Source organism: Bos taurus, chromosome 23, assembly GCF_002263795.3.
Source record: "Bos taurus isolate L1 Dominette 01449 registration number 42190680 breed Hereford chromosome 23, ARS-UCD2.0, whole genome shotgun sequence".
Lineage (NCBI taxonomy): Eukaryota > Metazoa > Chordata > Mammalia > Artiodactyla > Bovidae > Bos > Bos taurus.
In genome coordinates, this window is record NC_037350.1 from 49,607,412 (window position 1) to 49,632,367 (window position 24,956).

At 49.3% G+C, this 24,956-nt stretch overlaps 1 protein-coding gene across 7 annotated transcripts in view; it reads right to left on the reverse strand.

Moving 5' to 3' along the window:
• CDYL (chromodomain Y like) overlaps window positions 1-24,956 on the reverse strand; it is a 158,566-nt gene that overhangs the window by 20,613 nt on the left and 112,997 nt on the right. For all 7 annotated transcript variants that reach the window (XM_059880405.1, XM_024983678.2, XM_059880406.1 and 4 more), the window contains 1 exon segment: window positions 13,555-14,221. In XM_059880405.1, the coding sequence (XP_059736388.1) occupies window positions 13,555-14,221 (667 nt within the window).

Here is a 24,956-nt window from a genome sequence, read left to right on the forward strand (position 1 = left end):
AACAGACTCCAAAACGGAGCCTCAGACGCAGAGCTGATCCAGGCAGAGGGGAGGAGTGGGGATGTGCCAGCCCCTCGTTGGCCCCCAGACCCGCCCGGCATGGACATGGGGCTGGACCTCCACCGCAGAGACACTGAGTGTCCCTGAACTTAGGACGCTCCATGAGAAAATGAGAAGGTATGGTTTTATTTTAAAAGCAAACAGGCGGTGAGGACTTGATGCCTGTCCTCAGAGCTCAGCCACTGGGCTAGGGTGACCACCCGGAGGAAGGGGAGGGTCACACAGGCCGCAGGGTGGGCCTGGCGCCAGAGACGGCCGCCCCGGGCTCATCACTGGCCCTTCCAGACAGGCTCTGATTGCACTTTCAGGGAGTTTTCAGACGAGAACTGGGTAAAAATTCAACCCACAGGGAACTTTCAGGAAGCATTCCCTGTGACGCTCACTCAGGATTCAGCTTCTTTTTAGTCAAGATTTCTCTCATGAGGACCTAAAGGAAATTTACTCATAGGAACACAGAATATCTTTAACGTTCAAAACATCTGGTGTGAAGAATCACCTCCCGGAAGAAGGGTAAAGTACGTTGTCTGTACTGAAGACACAGTCACCCACCCAGTGACCCCGCTCCAGGGATTTAACCAAGAACACCGAAAACATGGCCACGCAAGAGCACGCACACACGTGTTCACAGCAGCGTTACGCGCAGCAGCTAAACAAGGGAGTGACCCAGACGTCCACCAACAATGTGCAATATTCACACTATAGAGTATTATCCAGCCGAAAAAGGGATGAGGCGTCCACTTACCACTGTAACACGGATGAACTCTGAAAACATGCCAAACAAAGAACACAGAAAATCCACCCAGGCGATTTCATTTACGTGAACTGTCTAGAACAGGCAAACCCGCAGAGCAGAGAGCGAGTTACTAGTCGCCAGGGGCTGGGAGGAGCGTGGACAGGGGCAGGATTCCAACAGACTAATCTCCTTCTGAAGTGAAGACAATGTTGAGGATCGGAACAGCGGCTAGGCTGCATAACAGGAGGATGTGTTTAATAAAATCTGAAGTACAGCACTTTCAGAGCACGCATTTTACGGTATGTGATCTCTATCTCATTTTTCCAGACACAAAAAAATTACCTATTCAAATAACAGAACCTCAATAGATAGTTGTTGATATAACATATATGTTTACATTCAAATTACATAAGTTACCGTAAGATTAAAAACAGTGAAATCTGAACAGTCAGATTACTATTCCAAGAGGGGAACATTACAGGTCAATGCCAATAGTAAGTTAGGATCTTACATTTATAATATTATTTAGTAAAGCAAACACAACCGTGTATAAACAGCATAAAGTATCATAGCCAAGCTGAGTTAATTTTAATTCTAGGAACTCAAGGCTGACTTGGTGTTTAGGGGGAGGGGATGAGGAAGGAGCAGAACCCAGAGTAACTGACTCGTTTAAAGGAACAAATGGGAAAGAAAAATCTCAACAGATGTAGGCAATGCAATATTAACTCGTGATAAAACACTGCTGGAAATAGAGTGAACCTTTTAACTAACTACGGACCCAATTCTGAACTCCACTGTATCCACGCCCTTTGCCGTCCCTGGGTCTCCCGCTGTGGACTGGTGGACTCTTGCAGCCTTGAAGCTGGAACAGAGACCCGAGGGACTGTGGACAGGAGCTTGCCCCTCTGTGTCCTGGATACCGCCACGAGAATGAGACCAGATCAGCCGGAGGAGAAGAGGCCCAAGCTGCTGCCCCCGGCGGTTCTGGCTGAGGCCGTTCAAGCCCCAACAAGGATTTTCAGTTTCACTCTCATCTGAAGTGGCTGCAGGCTGGGCTCCCGAGTCAGACCGCCTTGAGCCCTTCCTGGCTCCCCCGCTCACTGGCAGCTGCCCCACACGGCGACCGACGCACGTGAAGCACCTACCCAGGCCCTGACGTGCATCCCGCACACACTGGAAACACGCTACTCTTACTGCACACACAGCAGTGCAGTGCTTCTTTCAACCCGCCTCTGGACCTAACTGCTGTATTTCTCATCTCCTCAGCTATGTTTCAGTACCAAACATGTCCATCTTCTATAAGCCTAGAATGAGGAAAGAGTAACTTTCAAGACTGTGGCTGTAGTTTTTAAACTGAGGTAACACCAGTTTATAACATTCTAAGTTTCATGTGCACAATGTTATCACCCGCCTTCTGTGCACCCTGCAGCGTGCTCACCAGCAGAGCCCGTTGTGTCCGTCTGTCCCACGCCGCTGCCCGTCTGCCCATCTTGCCCTCCTCCACCTCCCTTCCTGTCTGGTAACCAGCACCCTGTTCTATGTTGTCCGTTCATTTACACACACACACACACACACAAATATTACATACGAATGACATCATATAATACTTGTCTCTCTTCATCTGTTTCATTTAGCACACTACCTTCTAAGTTCATGTTGTCTCAAATGGCAAGATTAGATTTTTAATGGCTTAGTATTCCTTTGTGTGAGTGTGAGCGTCTGTGTTTATGCCTCACATCTTCTTTATCCATTCATCTGCTGGTGGGCACTTAGGTTGCTTCCATACCTTGGCTACTGTAAATGCTGCAACGAACACAGCGGTGCATGTCTCTGACTTAGCACCTTCACATTCTTTGGGTAAATACCCAGAAGTAGCACAGACGGATCACAGCTCTGTTTTTATTTCTGAGAAACCTCCACACTGTTCTCTACAGCAGCTGCACCGGTCACATTCCCACCGGAAGTGCAGGAGGGTTCCCTTTTCGCCAACCCTCACCAACACGTGTTACCTCTCACCTCTTTGGTAACAGCCTTTCTAATGGGCACGAGGTACTACCCCATTGTGGTTCTGATTTGCATTTCCCTAGTAATTAGTGACGCTGAACATCGCTTCATGTATCACTATTTTTATCCTTCGATTACACCTTTAAAACTCAGGGTTGAATTCAGCACTAATATGTTCCTATTTAAAAATAAGTCAGATCTAAGAGAAGAGGTCCCGGGAAACGTTCAGCACTTCCCTGTCTTGTGGCTCTTGGACAGGCAGCTGAACGCAGACCTGGAGGGAGCCCCGTTGAGATCACAGACGCCCACCCAGCCGCCCCGAGGTTCTCAGATCGCATGTTAACGGCCTCATGATGACAGCTAAGTGACGTGCCCGACATAACTCTACAGCAAACAACCTTAATGATAAAACCATGAATTAGAACAAAGAACAGCAAACAGAACATGAAAACAAGAACTTAAATGATGCCGTTTGTAACAACATCCAAAAGTATTAAAAGAGAATCCAAAGGAATCAGCTAATGCAAGACATATAACGTCTCTACTCACAAGACTAAAAGACACTTGTACTGACTGTAAATATACCAATCTCCCCTAAATGACCAGTGACCGCAACCTCAGCTCAGACCCCAGGAGGGCTCTGTTCTCCTGGGGAGTGGAAACCTAAACCTGACCCTACCCTGGACGTGGACATGGACAGGGCCAAGAGTGACCAGGGCCCTCCTGAACAAGGACACGGGGGAGGACTTCCTCTACCAGACGCCGAGACCTCAAGACACTGCAGTTAAGACAACGTGGGACTGGCTGAAGGACGAGAGAACAGACTAGAAGCCTGGAGACGGACCTGCAGAGACAGCCCCGGGTATAACCAGAGGTGCTTATGCAGCAAGGGTGACGGTGTACAGAGCCTGACAGCTACACGTCCTCCAAGGCAGAGAGCCCTAAACACGAAAGCTTCTAGAAGACAGCGTAAGACAGCGGGTCTGGAGATGAGGAAAGGATTTAACAGCACAGAAAGCAACAGAAGAAACGGATAAACTGGAGTACATAACATTAAGAACTCCTGTTCATCAAAACACCATCAGAGAACTTAAGAACTCGTCCGCAGACTGGAAAAGGCCCACATCATAGCCCCCACAGAGGCCTGTCTCAGGCACTGTGCACAGAGCACACACAGGGCTTCTCAGATCACTAGAAGCCACTGGAATGTCACGCCAGGTCCTGTTCACGTGGAGATGTGAGGAAGGTCGACGTGCTTTCAGGACCATCAGGGGTGAGGGCCCTGCTTCTAGGATACCAGACTGTGCTCCCTGAGGGGAAGGGGCTGGTAAGGGCGAGGAGGAAAGAGCCTGGAGGCCAGCGGATGGGCGACCAGGGGCCTGCCCACAGCGCCCTCAGGCCAGACCCAGGCACGAGCCCAGCTACCCGTCTCATCTCCGCTGCCGGCGGCCCCCTCACAGCAGAGCCGAGTGTGGCATCGGAGCCCATCTGGCCCCAAAGCCCACAACACCTCCCACCTGGCTCTTCACAGCAGAAGAGTGCTGACCCCCTAGGCTAGACTGCCCTCTCTGGTCCAGAGTATTCACCAAGCGAGACCCAGGAGAGAGGGAATCCCCTGGAAGGCCTGAAGGGGATCACCGTTCAGTACGAGGACTATTTCCGAGCCGAGAATTATTCAACCAGACTTTGCGTCCTCGGTGAAAAGCAAGAAGTATGGCAATGTCATAGAATCACCGAAGTGAACTACTTAAGACGAGAATCACGGCCTGTGTTTAGAAACAATTCACTTAAAAAAGCAGTTCTGGGGCTGCTTGAAAGAAGCCACGTTTGCTCCAAACAGACACCTGTAAGTGATCTCTCTCCTTGATCTGAGCGGAGCAGACACAGGCAGCTGCTGACAGGGCCGAGGGGTGAAGCGCCCCCAGCTCGGTGGGAAATTACCCGCGCGCGCATCCTGACACCACGCTGTCTGCACTCCGCACACACCTCTCTGAGGGCGGGTGTAACATTCCTGTGAAGAGTGAGGCCCAGCCGCCTCCACAGCCCCTCACCAGGGAAGTCGCTCCTCCTGGCCACCTCCACCGCTATTTCTCCCGCTTTGAAAACAAACGAACAAACAATAGCCTAGGCTCCCCTCTGAGCTGTCTTAATTGTATTGGAAACTTCAAAATGAATATGATGATTAAAAACAAATGAAAGCAATGGTAGTTTTAGGAGAAAAAAAATTCATCTTGAAACCATATAATTTTGACTTTGATCACAAAATATCAGGGTCAATACTGGGGCTGCTTATTTTCCCCAAACTCAAGAGAAAGCAAAAATAAAACAAACAACCCTGGCTCACAGGACCGCCTTACAGAGGACATCCCCAGAATCACACGTGGTTTTGCTGCTTCTCAACCACCCCCAGCAAGAGTCTGACGTTTCCGGGGAGTAGAGTAACTTCTACGCTCTCAAATGATGAGAACTCACTCATACTCCTTGAGACACCTACACATCTGCTCAAAAGCTTCTTCTTGTATCTCAGCTTTTTACTCCTAACTTCAGAGTCCTCGCCGCCTGGCTGTCCCCTCCAACAATCTTATGATCCTCTGTAACTTTCCATAACACACGCTGAAAGAGGCAGGCTTCCTTTCTGTACTTGGGGAAGCAAGACAAATCAAGCCAGTAACTGCTTCCCTCTTGATATTAACAGCCATGTCATCTTTAAAGACACAAAACCACTTTCTCAAAATTGAAACCGAGAGTCTATTCAACGCTTAGAAGAGGCACTCTCACACTGATTATTAATGAGGACTTTAAAGCCCACTATGACTGGATCCTTCGTATGACTGGATCCTTCGATCAAAGTTCTAAAATCAACAACTTTTGCTAAAAACAGGTGCAGCCACTATGGAAATACATTTTGGAGGCTCTTCAAAAATTTTAAATGTACAATTACCATATGACCCAGCAATTCCCATTTCTAGGTATTTATCTGAAGAGAATAAAAATGCTAACTCAGAAAGATACACACTCCCTTTTGTTCACAGCAGCGTTACTTACAATAGCCAAGACAGGGAAAAACCTAAGAGCCCGTGGATAAACGTATAGAGCTGTGCGGTGTGTACATACACACACCTGCTGTGTAACACCTCAGAATTCACCACTTGCAGACACGGCAGAACTGTGGCCACGAAGGAGCTGAGGACACAGAGGCCACCTGTAAGTTACACGCAGACGTTCACCTGTGTGCAGGGCTGGCACCCCCAACACCCCCGCGGTGGTCATCAAGGGTCAACCGTAAGTAAGTACCAACCACCGTGAGATACCGATGTGTCTATGTCACTGCTGGACTTGAAAAGCTGGGTCCAATTTTTATGTGAGCTAACAATATTTTAAAAACCAGATAACTTCAGGCTGAGCAGCAGCCACCCAGCATTGGTCACCTGATTTCAAACCCCACCCCCAACGCTGGCTCTCCCCTGGCTGTATGCCAAGCCCCGTTATATATCCACATTATATACAGAAACGGTTATACCATTTCTATCTCACGGTTTCCAAAACTCCAAGACCTGTACTAAAAGGGAATACTTGGCAGTTACAGCAACTTCTCATTCGTAAAACTGAGCAGCACAGTTAACCTGTCCTCCTCCGTGGTGACGGCGATTAGGCTTAATGCCAAGAGCCTGGAGACAGGGAACAAGAGGAGCCTTGCTCCCGCCACACCGCCCCTCTCACAAGCCCGCGGGGTCCCATGGAGGCCGAGGTCAGGGGGCGTCCGGCCGTCCTACACTCTCCCACCTCTCGTGGTACCACTGTCTGTGCGAGCACCGCGCTGACGTCTCAGTCCTGCCGCCCCGTCTGACACATGACAGGTGGACTCACTCACGGGATGAGATGCAAAACCCATGGAACAATCACAATTGTGGGCATGCCTCCTGACGTATACCACGTCTCGTTAACTACTTGACTTGAGGGTTGAATTAGAACCAGAGATTGTTCCTGTTAAGGCTCTGATCCCTGTAGACTCCCAGAAATTGCCATGACGACAGCTATCAGGAGAATCAGTCCCGTGGGCTGGAGAGAGAAGGCTGCTGTCGAAAGTGGACCCCCACTCGAGCTGCCAGCCCTGGGGAAGAGAGGGGCTTCCAGACAGAGGACGCGTTTCAGGCTCCATGGCCTTCACCCCTGACCCAGACGGAGCCAAGTGTTTAATTTTCAAAATCAAACTTTAAGGCTCCTGACCGCACCCCCCTCAGGATGAAGCAGGTGATGGGAGAAAAGGCACCGGGACTCTCATCAGCTGCCGTAAACCCCTGAAGGCAGACGCCAGACAGGCCCACGCACACTACCCGCTGGCGTGGGAGCCCCCGTCCTGTGTGGGGCCAGGAGGATGTGCACACACTCGGGCTCAGACACGAGATAAGCGTGGTCCCCGGTAAGGCTGACGTGGATATAAAGTCTTCACATTTTGAAAAAGTTAAACTAGCCACCCTCTGCCCCCACCCCCTCCCAATAGGCAAGGGATATATTAAGAAAATCAACAGAAAAATGAAAGCAAACAGGCAATTGTAACAAATAATGATACCATTTTCTACCTTCTCATCAGGCAGGTAGATTTATGAAGAGTTAACAGGTGAATGGGCACCTGGTCTTCAGGTTGGTTTAGAGATGAATTTGCACCCATCGCTCAAAACCTTAGGTCCGCTGTAGCCCTTGCATCCACCCTTGCTCACAGCAGCAAGCGTACAGCCTCAAACGACTCAGGAGAGCCGCATGTCTACACGTGCGTCCACGTGGGTATAAACACACACGCGGGGGGCGGGGAGCGAGGAAGTGAGGCAAAGCACAGAAAACGGTGAGCACGCGGATCAAGGGCAGAGTGCTTTCCCAGCACTGTCTCCCAGCAGCCCCGTAAGGCGGAAATCATATTTAAAAAAAAAAATCAAGCTTACAGCTTAAAAAGAAGTGAGACAGAGATATGAATCTTAACATAGAAAGTTCTCCAAGATGTGACGTCAAGTGAGAAAGACAAACCCAAGCACGTTTATGGGGCAGGACTCCACGCTGAAGAGTACCAGCAGACAGAAAAACATCTGGACTGACACACGTCACATCATGAACGTTCCCTCTGGGGAAGGAATCGGGATTCTGAGGGGAGCGGTTGATGGTACACTGTCCCGTTCCGCTCAGGGTACTTGTCCCATTCACAGCATTTATGGATAACTTGTGGATTTATTTATTTATGGATTAAGACAGGGATATCAATAAAATACATTCACTTACAGGGAAAAAAACTATATAATGTGGTTCTCCCCTAAAGGACGCTCCGAGACGCAGGCCCCACCACCGCCCGTGCGTGCGCCTGAGGCCAGGCTCGCACCTAAAGGCAGAGCCCAGGACGCTGAGCAGGGCCGCCGGGGCCCAAGCACAGCGCCCCCTGCCGAGAGGCGCGCGGCCACCGCCACCGCTGGACGGCAGGCGTCACCAGAGACGTTCACGCAGTCAATAACCACGACCACAATAAGGATGGAGAGCTGTTCACCTGAGTGTGAAAACACATCCAAGATGTGTCATAAAGTTAAAAAAGAAACCTACGTGGCAGAACCGTAAGACAAGCAGGAGCCCACTGATGCATTTAAAAGATGCGCATGTCTGTATAGTTTCTGGAAGGAAAAGACTGTTAGCAGCAGTTCTCAGAGGAGGAGGTGGTGGGATGGGGGAGGCGGGACTTTTACCTTTTTTCTTCCCTTTGAGATGTTTTAAGGTATTACAGAAAAACCGGACAGAATTTTTTTTGCCAACCCAATACTTTATGTCTTCCTGTTCTTTAAAAATTTTAACTGTTAAAATACTTAATAAAAAGATATTATGAACACCTGAAGACAATTTTAATCAAGACTGAATAGGAACTAAATCTATAAGAACCTAAAATAAAGTAGCGGACAGTTAGATGAACTTAGTATTAGCGGACAATTATTTCCCATCCTGCTCCACAAAACCACGAAGTTACAGGAAAGCAGCACAGGATGGCACTGGAGCCCCCTGGAGGCACCCTGGCCCCCTAGAGTCCAGTTCGGGAGGTGGGACGGGGCCTGGGCACGTGCCCGGGTGCTGCTGCTGCTGCTCTGGGGACCACGACCCCAAGAACTGCGGGCACGGGAGCAGACACCACAGAGAGTGGGAAGAGAGAGAGAAACCACACGGTCACAGGGACCCCGAAGTGGGCTCACTGGTCAATGCTGCCCCGAGTCCCAGGTATCCCTGAGTGTCCCTAGAGACCCTCACAGGAGAGTGAGGGGGGGCGTCCCCCAGGAGCAGAGCACAGAGTGCAGAGGTCCGGCGGGGGCTCCTCCCGCAGGGACCCGGGCTTGTCCAGGCGGCTGGGAGCGTCCAGGACGCGGGGGCCCGTCAGACAGGAGATGCCAACCGACATCTGCTGCTTTCAAAGGGAAACCCCTCGTGTCGCACCCTTGGGCGCACGTTTAACTGACTGTCTGCTGCTGTGTGGCTTCAAACGCCCTCTTGTCCTGCGGGCACTCCCTGCGGTGGCCCCGCTGGGCCCCTCTGCACCCCAGTCTCCGGGCCTCTTAACCTCCCTGGGATTCAGCCCCCACTTTCAGTGCTTCCCACGCTTACGCAGTAAGCAGCCCCAGGCTGCCTCTGACAAAGGAGCTCTGGGCTTCCCTGACGGGCACAGGGGCCAGGGCCCATCACCTGTCTCACGTACTCAGCGCAGGACTTTACGTGCACCTCTCTGGAAGCAGCAAGCTTCCTCCCGGGTCCTTGCTTTGAATGAAAATGCTCACGAGATGGAAAACGTGGTCCGTTGAGGTGTCTCCTCAGTCACTTTCCTCCTGAACCTGTTGTTAGTAGCCGACTCTTTGCGACTCCGTGAACTGTAGCCCACCAGGCTCCTCTGTTCATGGGACTCTCCAGGGAAGAATACTGGAGTGGGTTGCCATGCCTTCCTTTAGGAGATATTCCCGACCCAGGGACTGAATGAACTCTCATCTCCTGCATGGGCAGGCATGTTCTTTACCAATGAGTTTGGACTTAAAATCCAGCTGCCAACCCTACACAGTAACACTGATAAAGTTTAGATGTCATTAGAAAAAAAGGTTTGCTAATAACATTTTCTCAAAGTCATACTTGTAGAATGGTGATCAACAACATATTTGAATTCACAAAAAACAAAGTAATGATAATATAGTTTTTAAAAGCAATTGCTTTTGTAGGATTCACCAGGCAATTAAAAGAGCATAAAAACAGAATCATTAACTTATTAATAAAATAGACTAGAAAGACAGCTGCACTGCCTAAATTTAAAACTTTTTCTATTTCTGAATAAAGCAATATATTCATCTTTTAAACCTCTGTTTCATACTTAAAATCATCAAAAACTAAACACATATGGTTAGTCTGTAAGAGTCACTGTGTGTGTGTTAAAATTCTCCAGAAACATTTACTCTTTTGGGTAACAGACATTTAAATATCTGTTGTGCTTGGTAGCAAAAATATCCCCCTACACGATTAATGTTTTGAATAGGAGATGGTTCGTTTCCCAATGACTCCACGAGCAGCGCTTCAATTAGTTTTAGAAAAACAAATCAGTGTTCTTGTGCAGCTCTAAAATTAACCCTGTGTTAAGAATGTGCGAACGCGGACCAACTCCTCAGAAGGGCCTCAGCCCAGCTTGTTGTGAAAGAGACACGCCAAGGGCGAGCACGGGCTTTTCTGGAAGGTTCTGTGCTCTGGCCCGTGGACCTGTCTCTGCAACTGCACCCGCTCCCGTGAGCATGACCCGGGGATGGGGCCACAAAGGATGACGCCAGCTCTCCTGCAGTGAGCACTGTCCTGCCCGACTCACACCCGCCACACGCAGGCTTGGCTCCGGCCAAGGGGCGCGGGGCACTGAGCCCCATGAGAGAAGATCCCTCCTGGAGCCCAAGTCTAGCGCCTTCTACGCATCAGGGTGATGGGAGGCGAGGCGCCCCGACCCCGACAAGCAGCCCCGACACCCCTGCAAGCCGGGCCCACCGCGGCCCTGCAGACACTCCCAGGGTGCTGCTGGCCTCCCCACCATCTGCACGGAGGGGAGGGTCTCAATTTGTGGTGGATTTGAGGGGGCAGGAGAGGAGGACGCTCCAGGGGCCCTGGGGAGTAAGTCACTCTCACCCCAACCCACCCCCGCCCCACAGAACAAGATGAAAGGCCTGTGAGATTTTACGCTCACATGCCCCTTGTGGTTTTAACCACAGCCACCCTTACAGATACTGAAGAAAATTTTTGAACTGGTCACAGTACTAAAAAAAGAAGTTACCAACTTTTAATTCAAATAGAAGCCACAGCACACCCTGCACAGAACTTAAGGCTTCTACTAAGGGCAGCCAACCCTGCAGAGCTGTGCCAAGAGCAGCACGTTGAAACAGAAGGGTCAAGACAGCTTTTAGTTTGGGACGATCAACCACAGAATCTGAGTCCGCCCACCGGGACCGTGGCTGCCTAGACCAAGGCAGAATGAGTGAATGAGTGTGAGTGTGTGTGTGTACACACCTTCTTCAGTTCAAAGGCGATGTCTCTGTCACGAGGATTCTGTATATGTGTCTTCCTAGAGCAGTGGCGTGTGAACCTAGAGTGGGATGTGTGTGTGTGTGTGCATGCACGTGTGTGTCTATGTAACCTAGAGCGAGTGTGTGTGTGTGTGTGTGTGTGCCTCTAGCCCGCAGGCTGCACGGGCTCTGTCACAGAGATTCTGTGTGTGCACGCACGAGTGTGTCTATATAACCTAGAGTGAGTGTGTGTGTGTGTGTGTACCTCTAGCCCGCAGGCTACGTGGGCTCTGTCACAGTGACTCCAGGTCTTGGAGTGCATGTGTTGTGTGTGTGTAACCCAGGGCGGGTGTGAGTGTGTACCCCCTTCAGCCCGCAGGCTATGTGGGCTCTGTCACAGTGACTCAAGTCTGTCTCTGCAGCGGGAAGGCAGACACAGACCATCAGCGTGAACAAACAAGGCTGCGTTCCAATAAAACTTTATGAAACAGAAATCAGAGCTTCTTACATTTCATGGCTCATGAAGTATTATTCCTCTTGATTTTCTCAAACATCGGAAGATGTGAAAACCGTTCTCAGGTGACAGGCCACGTTGCACAGGCCACACAGGGTCTGCCGCAGGCCCAGGCCCCATCTGCAGCAGCAGAGCCGGGCTCAGAGCAGGGCCCGGCATCTGCCACGCAGGAGGATGCATCCGTCTGTCCATCTGGCGGGGGCAGCCAGCAATGGTGCAGAGAACAAGACGGGAGGAACTGAGAAACAGCACCGATTCCTGCTCTGCTTGAACCCCACAAGCTCTGCGACTTGACCTCCCCATGAAATGGAGCCTTCTATCGGCCACCACCAGGTCTCGCCTACCCCCGAACCGCTACAGCCCTTCCTGAGACCGAGTTAAAGGCCCGTGGCTCACACAAGCTCCCGGAGGCCGAGGGCAGGGAGGGGCAGAGCACCCAGGCAAAGTACGCGTCAGACAAACAAGCCTGTCCCCCTCCCTGGGATCCAGGCCCCAAGACCAAGCTGGGGGAACCCACCACGGCAAGACAGCCGAGTGGGGTCTCAGAGGAGCAGAGCCCCCCACGCCATCACTGTGCCCCGTTCCGCATTAGTCCACTGAGCGTGGCCCGAGGAACACGCACACAGTCGAGGGGCGCCCCCAGTCCTGCCCACGGATGGGGTGGGGGAGCAGTGGGTCCCAGACCAGAGGGGACCGGAGTCCGCGAGGTGAGGGAGGGCCGGGGCAGCTCCCGGCAGAGAAGAGCAGGTGCCCCGGAGGCAGCAGGCAGGCAGGGGAGGTCCAGCAGACTCGGAGGCACCTGCTGACCGAGGCGACGGTGGAGCAACCCATCTGGCGACTGGGGATGCCTGTCCCGTTCAAGAACGGATGGGAAGTGGATGGGGGCTCTCAGAGGGCAGAAGCAAGGGGACCGGTAAGAAAGCCGTGGCAGGTGAGAAGGCACCAGGACCCACCGTGAGGCAAGGCTTACATCAGAGAAGATGCAGCAGAATCCTAGAGGTGGTGGCTCACCAGGCTTGGGGAAAGCGCTGGGAGGGAAGCCGTCTATGCTGATGCCCAGATGCGTGACCCAGCAGTCGGGCAGCCCACAGGATGACCACCTGAGCTGCACAGTCCAGGGGCAAGAACAGCGTAAAAACAACAGAAAACAGCATCCGTGCTGAACGGACCCCTTCTCTGAAATAAAGATCCCAACAGCTGTTTCAGAGAGACCCCCCTTTCAGAGAGACCCCCCCGAAGTCCCAAAGGCTCTATTTGTGGTCAATACCCTCACTGAAAGGCATTTCTGGTTATTTAGATGAGCTGGGACAGTAAGAACCGTGACTTCTCATCAATACTGCTCACTTTGAAATTTCAGATGGATTCCTAACATGAGACCCAGTGTGTTAAGATGCATAAAAGCAGAAACTAAAGAAACACCAGCCACGACCTACCTAGAGGAGGGCGTTGTTTAAACCAACCGCAGGCGGTGGGCTAGCCTGCGGGCAGCCGATGGGACAGAGCCAGTGCTGATTTCAGAGGCCGACGCCCCAGGCTTCCGGTAAAGAGAGGACGGGCCAGTGAACTCTCTCCAGGGTTCCCACAGACACACCTGCTCTGTCCGGAGCAGGGCCCGTGGAAGCCCCCGGGATCAGGCCGGCCAGCTTGCCTTCTGGGGCAGAACCGCGGAAGTGAGGGGACCCCCACGCCCCTCTGAGATCGTCACTCACCTTTCCCGTTTACGGCCAGCCCTGTGGCCATGGCCGCCGTCACGGGGCCGGATGCCTGCGGCACCAGCGGGTGTATCCGGGGCCGGCTCCCCATCCGCGCCCGCTCCGCCCCCGGGCCCAGCAGGGCCCCGACCGGCTTCTCGGCCGCCGCCTCCGGGGCTGCCGTGTCCTCCGGCCCCTGCTCCACGGGGTCCGGCTTCTCGGGGCTCTCATCCTGAAAGCCGTCCACCGCGGTCCTGCTCTTGATGGGGCTCTTGGGCACGAGGATCTTGATGCCCGACCGGGCCAGGTCCATGTTCTTGCGGGCAGCCAGGCCCGGCGCGGGGCTCTTCCGGAACTTCTGGCTGGCGGCAAACAGTGGGCTGCTCTTGGCCTCGTGCTCCTTGCCCACCACTAGGGCTTTGGGGGCGGCCTTGGAGAAGCTGCTGTTGGTGGATCTGGAGATCTGCTTCCGGGCATTGTTCGGGGAGGTCCGGTTGGTTCTGGTGAAGGTGCCCTCCTTCTGCTTCTCGGTGTGGCGCCGGTTGAAGTCGTGGATGTACTCCTCGCAGTTCACCAGGTGCTGCTCTGGCTCCCAGGTGTCGTCCTCGCTGTCGTAGCCTTTCCACCGAACCAAATATTCCGTCTTCCCTTTCTTGTTTTTCCTTTTGTCAACGATCCTTTCAACCTGTTTAGAGAGGAAAAGAGAAAAGTATGAACACATTACCTGAAAAATAAACTGTGAGGGTAACTAATAATAATGGAACATCAGTTCAGTTCAGTCACTCAGTCGTGTCCAACTCTTTGCAACCCCATGGACTGCCGTACGCCAGGCCTCCCTGTCCATCACCAACTCCCGGAGTTTACTCAAACTCATGTCCATTGGGTCAGTGATGCCATCCAACCATCTCATCCTCTGTCGTCCCCTTCTCCTCCTGCCCTCAATCCCTCCCAGCATCAGGGTCTTTTCCAATGAGTCAACTCTTTGCATCAGGTAGCCAAAGTATTGGAGTTTCAGCTCCAACATCAGTCCTTCCTATGAACACCCAGGACTGATCTCCTTTAGGATGGACTGGTTGGATCTCCTTGCAGTCCAAGGGACTCTCAAGAGTCTTCTCCAACACCACACTTCAAAAGCATCAATTCTTTGGCACTTAGCTTTCTTTATAGTCCAACTCTCACATCCATACATGACCACTGGAAAAACCACAGCCTTGACTAGACTTTTGTTGGCAAAGTAAGGTCTCTGCTTTTGAATATGCTGTCTAGGTTGGTTATAACTTTTCTTCCAAGGAGAAAACGGAACATCAAAAACAAAAAAAAACCGTTAACAGGTGATGTAAATGGTCGTCCCCTCTGGAGCCAACCTGTCTAGAGACAGAACACTCGAGGTTCTAACGGTTTTCCTGAGATGAAGTCAAAGTGCTCAAATGTTAGGCCCAGAACATATGAACGTGAGTCACATTGCTTATTTTTCTGGTGTGATTCAAAGAGGGCCCTCTTTCTACTTGTTCTAACGAACCCTGAAGGCCTGAGCCAGTTTCATGGTCACAACTGGGCAGTGCTGGGCATCGCCTGCCCTCTGCCTGGTCATCGTGGCACCAACAGCAGGCGCTCCAGAAACAGCACCGCTGCGGTCTGTGCCAGGTGGTCCACACCAGCCCACTGAGCAAACGGGGTCTGTACTCCAAGTACTACTCAGAAGCACTCGGGTAGAATCAAAAAGGTCAACAGAGGACCTAACGCTTTCTTGGTAATCAGGTTATTTACTTTTCAAACTGGGTTTTAACTAGTTTTACGCCAACATCTTTAAAGGAAGATGCTGTTAATCTCTGAATTTCACGATCAGCACATCCCACAACAATTCATGCACCCTTGCCATGAAACATATTGCTATTACCATTACTGTGACAAATTCCACCACCTTAATTAATGTCCTACATGTTAGTAGGAGACTGCCTATGATTCATGTGAACAAAATACATTTAACATAAATGTCTCCCAAGTTCTTGCGGAAATACTTAGAGTCTGCTGTTATCTCTCCGGTCTACACAGAAACCACCAGCCCACTTCCCCAGTGGCAGCAGGCACCTCATCCCTTGTAGGCAGAGGCCTCAGCCACACAGTCGGCAACTCTTTAATTAAGGACATAGGTCTGAGCCATCATCAAGGTCTTCAGCAAAGTCACAGGTTAGGCCAGATGACACAACGGTGTACCTGCCCACCACAGCACGCATCGCCCATTGGGAATGCTCAGCATTCCCAAACAGCAAAAGCTAAGTGCAGCTGGGGACACCTCCCTTATTGTCAAGACATCCCCCTCAAACCCTCCAGCGTATCTACCTGGGGCACAGAGAATCAAAGCCCAAAAACTACAGAACCTTTGGCCACCTGACACATAGAGCTGACTCACTGGAAAAGACCCTGGTGCTGGGAGAGAATGAGGGCAGGAGAAGGGGACGACAGAGGATGAGATGGTTGGATGGCATCACCGACTGGATGGACATGAGTTTGAGCAAGCTCTGGGAGCTGGTGGTGGACAGGGCAGCCTGGCTTGCCGCAGTCTAGGGGGTCGCAAAGACTCCGACACGACTGAGCAGCTGAATAACAACTACAGAAAAGCCTGAAGTTAAAAACACCTTACTGCTTCTGTGCAACAAGGATGAAGGGTAAAGAAAGGGCCTGTTTCAGCAGAAGGTAGACTTTAGACCCAGCAGATGACCCCCCATCACACCAGCCTCAGGCCTGCTCAGTGGACCCACAGGGTCCAGACGGCAGCGCGTGGAGCTTGCAAAGTGGCTCTTCTCCCACTCCTTTGTTCGTGAAGAGTTGTGTTTAAGGGCGTAAATATTTCCATCCAAAACATGTATTTCTGGAAAATTCCACACAAATCAATTTCATGACAGCAATAACTTAAAAGTTTTAAATCTAAGGGACTAAAGAGATTACCTTGTAAAAGCGAACTATGTTTAATATTTTCTTTCTGTATCAATTTCTACCCCAGAAGCACAAGGGAGGCTGAACCAGGGGTGCCCGTTTCCCTCCCGCCCGTTCCCCTCAAGCTGGCGCCGGGTCTGGTCAGGAAGGGCGGGCCTCCTCCGTCCCCGTGTCGCGGGTGCTCCCTCCGGGACGATCAAGGTCCACGGGATCCCCCCAGCCGGTCCCCCAGGGCCTGGGCAGCGCTGTGAGCGAACACGGTGAGACGCTGCTCGGACCCCGGAAGGAGGAGGCAAGAGCCGCAGCCAGGAGACGAGGACTTGTGAAGGGCCGTGCGGGCGGCCAACCACGGTGCTCCGCCACTGCAGCACCGAGACAACACGACTCCACTCGTGGACACTAAGGCCGGGGCTTATCATTTTCACGCGTCCCCTAGAAGATGACGCTTTTGGTTTCCTTCAACTATTTGAAACCCGGAAGGCTCCCAGCGCGCGCCACAGCAACAAACAGGCAGGCGCAGGTGCCCTGAGCGCGCATGTGCAGCTCTAACTCTCGCGCGGACGCGGCGCCCAGGGCGCAATCTCGCGCGGCTCCACCAACTCTCGCGCGGGCGTGGTGCGTGTGGACAGCACATGCAGCTGACGCGGGTACAGAGACGGGCCGCGCCCGGACACACGGTGGGTCAGTCAAGCCACCGCCGCCTCGAGCCCCTCACAACAACTTCACACCAAACCGGGACATGACCTCCCCCTTCAAGGACAAACATCCTCCCCCTTCTGACAGCTTGAAAGTAAAGCGTTGTTTATTCCTTCTCTGGCTGAAATCATCTCCCACAAGAGGGCACATCGCCTGCATTCACCAAGATTCTACTGCTGCTGCTAAGTCGCTTCAGTCGTGTCCGACTCTGTGCGACCCCACAGACAGCAGCCCACCAGGTTCCCCTGTCCCTGGGATTCTCCAGGCAGGAATACTGGAGTGGGTTGCCATTTCCTTCTCCAATGCATGAAGGTGAAAAGTGAAAGTGAAGTCACTCAGTCGTGTCCGACTCTGAGCGACCCCATGGACTGCAGCCTACCAGGCTCCTCCATCCATGGGATTTTCCAGGCAAGAGTACTGGAGTGGGGTGCCATCGCCTTTTCTGAAGATTCTACTAGAAGCTCGATATTATCTCAGCCCGCTTCTGTGGTGAGGAACACCTGATCACAAGACAATGCATGAAGAACTCTTTGGGTTTTGAGTCCCTTCCTCTTGAAATCCACCTCATAACTGGTTCTGATAGCTAGTATCGACGCACTTTCTTAAAGTGTTAATATATACAAGCATCCACTTCTAGTACAGAATTTCAATGCAAACATTTTTTATGAAACAAATTCTTCATAAAAGCACAGAACTGCAGACACATGTTCTTTTTGTTAGGATTTCCTTCTAAAACTCAATCTACAAAATCAAAATGTGAAAGAAGTAAAACCAAACCTTCCTTAACACAGCAAAGTCCTCTGACAGTTTACAGAGCAGTAGAATTAATCAAAAAGGGTCATTCCAAAACCCAGCCCACTTTCACTGACCTCAGAGCACACAGCAATCAGGGCCCAGGAATGAGTTGGGATGGGCTGAGCGTTGCACAAAACAGAAAGAAAACAAAGGTTCTCCGACCGCCTGTGGCATGTGGAATCCTAGTTCCCAGACCAGGGAGGGAACCTACACTCCCTGCATTGGAAGTACAGAAGTCTTAACCACTGGACTGCCAGGGAAGTCTCTCTATGAAGCTTTCATAGCAAAAATAACACATCATCTCTGTGACTTGGAGGTAAGCAAAGGCATTTTAAGTCACAAAAAGCAATAACCATGTTAGAAAATTGGTAAGCCAGACTTCATCAGAAAACAATGCTGAGAAAATGTATAAACAAGCCACAGATGGGGAGATAATATCCAGGAAAAACTATCTCCAAAGACTGGTCCCTAAGATAACTAAAGAAGTCCTTGAGTTCAATAACAAAAAGACCAAAATGTAATTTAAAAGTGGGCAAAAGATTTACGCATACATTCCTAAAAGAAGATACCTGAATGGCCAGTGAAACACAGTAAGAAGGGATGAACCCTCATGGTTCTTGAGGAAATGCAAATAGACAATGCCATACCACCCTTAGAAAGCATCACTACGAACAAAGCTAGTGGAGGTGATGGAATTCCAGTTGAGCTATTCCAAATCCTGAAAAATGATGCTGTGAAAGTGCTGCACTCAATATGCCAGCAAATTTGGAAAACTCAGCAATGGCCACAGGACTGGAAAAGGTCAGTTTTCATTCCAATCCCAAAGAAAGGCAATGCCAAAGAATGCTCAACTACCACACAATTGCACTCATCTCACACGCTAGTAAAGTAATGCTCAAAATTCTCCAAGCCAGGCTTCAGCAGTATGTGAACCGTGAACTTCCTGATGTTCAAGCTGGTTTTAGAAAAGGCAGAGGAACCAGAGATCAAATTGCCAACATCTGCTGGATCATGAAAAAAGCAAGAGAGTTCCAGAAAAGCATCTATTTCTGCTTTATTGACTATGCCAAAGCCTTTGACTGTGTGGATCACAATAAACTGTGGACAATTCTGAAAGAGATGGGAATACCAGACCACCTGACCTGCCTCTTGAGAAATTTGTATGCAGGTCAGGAAGCAACAGTTAGAACTGGACATGGAACAACAGACTGGTTCCAAATAGGAAAAGGAGTACGTCAAGGCTGTATATTGTCACCCTGTTTATTTAACTTCTATGCAGAGTACATCATGAGAAACACTGGGCTGGAAGAAGCACAAGCTGGAATCAAGATTGCCGGGAGAAATATCAATAACCTCAGATGTGCAGATGATACCACCCTTATGGCAGAAAGTGAAGAGGAACTAAAAAGCTCTTGATGAAAATGAAAGAGGAGAGTAAAAAAGTTGGCTTAAAGCTCAACATTCAGAAAACGAAGATCATGGCATCCGGTCCCATCACTTCATGGCAAATAGATGGGGAAACAGTGGAAACAGTGGCAGACTTTATTTTTCTGGGCTCCAAAATCACTGCAGATGGTGACTGCAGCCATGAAATTAAAAGATGCTTACTCCTTGGAAGGAAAGTTATGACCAACCTAGACAGCATATTGAAAAGCAGAGACATTACTTTGCCAACAAAGGTCCGTCTAGTCAAGGCTATGGTTTTTCCTGTGGTCATGTATGGATGTGAGAGTTGGACTGTGAAGAAGGCTGAGCGCTGAAGAATTGATGCTTTTGAACTGTGGTGTTGGAGAAGACTCTGGAGAGTCCCTTGGACTGCAAGGAGATCCAACCAGTCCATTCTGAAGGAGATCAGCCCTGGGATTTCTTTGGAAGGAATGATGCTAAAGCTGAAACTCCAGTACTTTGGCCACCTCACGCGAAGAGCTGACTCATTGGAAAAGACTCTGATGCTGGGAGGGATTGGGGGCAAGAGGAGAAGGGGACGACAGAGGATGAGATGGCTGGATGGCATCACTGACTCGATGGACGTGAGTCTTGGTGAACTCCGGGAGTTGGTGATGGACAGGGAGGCCTGGTGTGCTGCAATTCATGGGGTCGCAAAGAGTCAGACACGACTGAGTGACTGATCTGATCTGATCTGATCCCACTACATACCCATTAAAATGGCTAAAAAGAAAAAAACACCAAGAAGGTACAACTGGAAGATTCATACACTCATTGTCGGCAGGATTTTAAAGTGGCACACCCATTTTGGTAAAAGGTCTGTCAGCATTTTATAAAACTAAACAAATACCCACCCTATGACGCAGCAATTTCAATCGTTACTTACCCAAAAGGAATGAAAACATACATCCACAAAAAGACTGGTACAGAACTATTTATAGAAACTGTGTTCATAATGGACCCAAGCTAGAAACAGTCCACGTTTGCAAGTCACTGGACAAACGAGTATGTACAGTAAGCTCAGCAAAAAGAAATCAACTAGTGACACACACATACGGGTGAGTCTCAAAACCTCACACTGAATGAGAAAAACCTTCCCTAGAAGACTGCTCACTGTATGAGTCTATTTAAATGAAAATTCTTGAACAAGCCAGCCCCCCTCATCCCACCCCCACCCCTATTACTGAACAAAACAAAGGCTCTTAGGGAACTGACTGTGAAGGGGCATCAGCTAGCCTCCTGCCTGGGGTGACATTTTCTAGCCCAGGGAGACTGTGGGCTGCGCAGGTATATGCCTTTGTTGAGGTCAGCTATATAGTCTTTACGCAATAGTATACTCTGACTATAGTTTACTAGACTATGACTATCACTCTAATGGCAGAAAGTGAAAAGGAAAGAGCCTCTTGATGAGGGTGAAGGAGGAGACTGAAAGAGCCAGCTTAAAACTAAATATTAAAAAAACTAAGACCATGGCATGCAGCCCCATTACTTCATGCAAATAGAGGGGGAAAAGGTGGAAGTAGTGATATATTTCCTCTTTTTGGGCTCTAAAACCACTAAGGATAGTGACTGCAGCCATGAAATCAGAAAACGTTTGCTTCTTGGCAGGAAAGCTACGACAAACCTAGACAGTATGATGAAAAGCAGACGTTGCCGACAAAGGTCTGTATAGTCAAGGCACCAAAGAATTGACACCTTTGAACTGTGGTACTGGAGAAGACTCCTGAGAGTCCCTTGGACAGAAAGGAGATCAAACCAGTCAATCTTAAGGAAAATCAACCCTGAATACTCCTTGGAAGGACTGATGCTGAAGTTGAAACTCCAGTATTTTCATCATCTGATGTGAATAGCTGACTCACTGGAAAAGTCCCTGACGCTGGGAAAGATTTGATGGAGAAAAGCGCGTCAGAGGATGAGATGGGTGGAGAGTATCACCAATGCACTGAACATGAACTTGGGCAAACTTCGGGAGATGGTGAGGGACTGAGAGGCCTGGCATGCTGCAGTCCATGGGGTCACAAAGAGTCAGACACGACTGGACAACTGAACAACAACAGTACTATTTAAGTGTTTATAGTGTAGTATTTAAGGCTATTAGAAAAATTTACATCAATAGAAAAAAGCCATAACAAATATGGAATTCAAGTTAATCAACTGTGTGCTAAATGAAGTTTATTAGTGGGGAGTGTTCCAATGTGGACACTTAAGATGTGCTGATGGACAGATGGCAGGATGACAAGCAGAATGCTCAGGGAATAGTCTGCAGTGGGCCTGTGAATGCTCACTGTAAAATCTTTTCAACTCAGATGTTTAAAATTCCCGTAATTAAAACATGTTGAGTAAAAAAATTCAATATTCATTCTTGATTTTAAAAATGCAGAAATAAAGGAAACCACAATAACTGTTAGGAAAAATGAGTAAGTTCAGTAGTCACAGAATTAAATTAAAAAAAATCAGTGAAGGTCAAAAAATGTTTTTAAATTAGGTATTTTTATGTAGTAGTGTTAAATAAAACTGAAAAATTTAAATCTCCATTTACAATATAACCAAAAAGCAAAATATCACAAATACATTCAATAAAACATCTAAAATATCCATGCTGAAAATGCCAAAACAAGACTGAGAGAAATCAAATACCTATCAACTGAAAGATACACCGTTTATAAGTCAGCACTCGGTATTTGTCAATTTGTCCTAAACTGATACACAGACACAACAGAATCCCAATAAAAAATCCCAAAGCTCTTTTATATAAATTGACAACGCTAAAATTTTGTATCTAAAAAAGCCAAGAGATCCTTGAAACAGAAACACAAAGTTGGAGGGCTTATATCACCTAAATTTGAGAGTTACCATAGGGGCTAAAATTAAGACAACAAGAGTAAATGCCAATGAGGATCAAGACAACTGGAACTTTCATACATGCTGGTGTTTAATGCTACCAGAAAATCCACTTAAACAGAGCTGGGCGACCAGCAGGGGGAGCTCTCACCCCTGCACCCATTGCAGAGCGGATAGGAGAAGACGCTCCTTCTTCCGGTCAGGAATTGGCCAATGAGAAGCCGACGCTCTGTTTACCAGGCCCGCCCCCTCCCTTGTCCCCTCTATAAAAGCTGCTCCTTCACTTGAGGTCCAGACTTACAAGTGGTTGCCACAGATGAGACCCTGAATTGTAATTCTCTGCTGATGCTGGATAAATCCATCTCTGCTAGAGAAATACTTGGCTATTTGCTTCAGGTCAACATGGGTGAGTGTGGAAAATTGTGTAACAGCTCCTTAAACACATACCTACCTCAGCAATCCTGCTCCTACACATCTACCCAAGAGAAACGGGAACATATGTCCATGGACAGACCTGTAGGAGAAGGGACACAGCAGCTTCTTCCTAACAGAAACAGCTGACACAAGTGTCCGTCAACAGGAAAGCGATCGAAGGAAACAAGGTATGTCCACACTTTGAACTGCTGCCCGCAACAAAACAGCACAAGCATTGACTTGTGCGACACAAGCGAATCCAAACGTCACCATGCCCAGTGAAACGAGACAGAACACCGCGTGACACCGCTTGCACGAGGTCCCAAGGAAGGCAAAAGCAACCCGTGCTGAGAAATCAGCACAGCGCTGCCAGCTGAGAAATGAGCTCCAAGAAATAACACAGCAGACGACCCGAGACAGTGGCAGGGGCAGACAGAGAGCAGGTGGGGGGAGGTACAGGTGCCTGGAGAAGGCACATGCCCCACCCCTCAGAGGCAGGCCAGGAGCCCCGCTCACTCTGCCACCACACGTTACCCACAGACACAGAGTCAGTCCTGATTCCTTCTTCAGTAGGGACTGACTGACTTCTGCTGTTACATATACTCATTAACTTATTCTTGAAGCAGGCTGGTAGAATGTAAGCATAAAAATTTTGATGGATAAAAATTTTTGATGGCCATGTTTTTACAACGTGTTAAATGCTAAGTTAACTTTCTAACAAAAACAAACATATTATGATTTAGGTTATCAGCAAATGTGGATTTCCATCTGCCCCATGAAAAATGCACAGAACATCCCATCCTTACTTCCCACCTTCCCTCCTGGTGGGAAGACCAGATACTGGAGGTGAAACCGTAGACACTGTTAGCGTCTCCCTTCTCACTTGGTGGTCAGCAACTCTACATGCACACGCAGTATGTGGACTCTGTTTGCTAAAAGTCGTAACCCTCACCCCAGCATCCACTTTTTCTTCTATGACTTACACAAGTGAAAATAGATTCAAAATTTTTAAAGAGTAAGCCACTTAGAAATTTCACCAGTTAAGTCGCATTTCTGGCATTTTGTTGTGAGTAAGAGTAGGATGGTATCTGGTACCAATGAAACCATTTGCTTCTTGCATCGTGACAAACCAACCACAACCTGAATCCACTCTATGTGTGTGTGTTGTATAAACAAGAGTGAATCAGAACTATTCCCGCACAGCTGCCACAACCGGAAAACTATAAAAACATATTTCATAACATCTGTATTAGTCTTTGAGGTATTCAGATACCTCAAAATAGAAAAAAAGCATTTGTTATTCTTCATTGACAACACAGACCAAAGATGCAAAATAGAGAGCCTGAAGAAATAATAAAGAAATTCCTGTTCTGAATCAGAATGCTTTACTGTCTGGTGTTATTAAATGGATGGAGACAAAGATGAAATTGTTCAGGAAGTGAGAACAGATAAACTATGACTTCTGACTTTGAGAATGTTCCTTTTCCTAACAAAATAGCAAAGTTAGAAACTACAGTCCTACAGGCAAGCCTCCATATATCCTCAATTATAAGAACTCTCCCAAAGTATTCACTTCTAAACCTACATGTTCCACAAAGAAAGCCAAGCCTAAAAGCCAAAACTTGCCAAACTTAAGTTAAATAAGAATATACCAGGTGCCCACGAAGCATTCAGTAAACGTAACATCTGTGACAGACTTCAGTGATGCCCTCTGGTGAAAATCTTTCTCATAAATGGTAAGCTGAGTCACAGAAAGGACAGCTTTGTGCAGAAAACCCCCCGGGTGCTCCGCTAACAGGAACGAGTACAACCACCAGAGAAATACCACCACCCTCTCTGGAGGAAATGCAACTGCTCTACAGCCCACAAGAGACTGTGAGACTCTGCACCAACACACGTGCGCACAGACTCAGACCAAGGGCAGACAAACCATTTAGGACTCAGAATGTAACTGCTCTGGCCGGAAACCCAAACCTCAGCTCCTGCATGGAAATGCCATGGAAGCCACCCTGAACGGCCCCCAGTGCAGAACCGGGACCCGTGCTCACCTCTCCCACTGTAACGTGAGCGTTAGAGACCATGCGAGCTGTCCCGGGGGGCAGAGGGGTGTTTGTAAGAAAGCGCCCCTTTCATAAATTTTTTTCTTTTCTGGCTGCACCAAGGGGCATGTGGGATCTTAGCTCCCTGACCAGGGATTGAACCCATATCCCTCACACTGGAAGCACGGAATCTTAACCACTGGACTGCCAGAAAAGTCCCACACCCCTTTCTGTTTCCTCTGAACCCCATCTAGG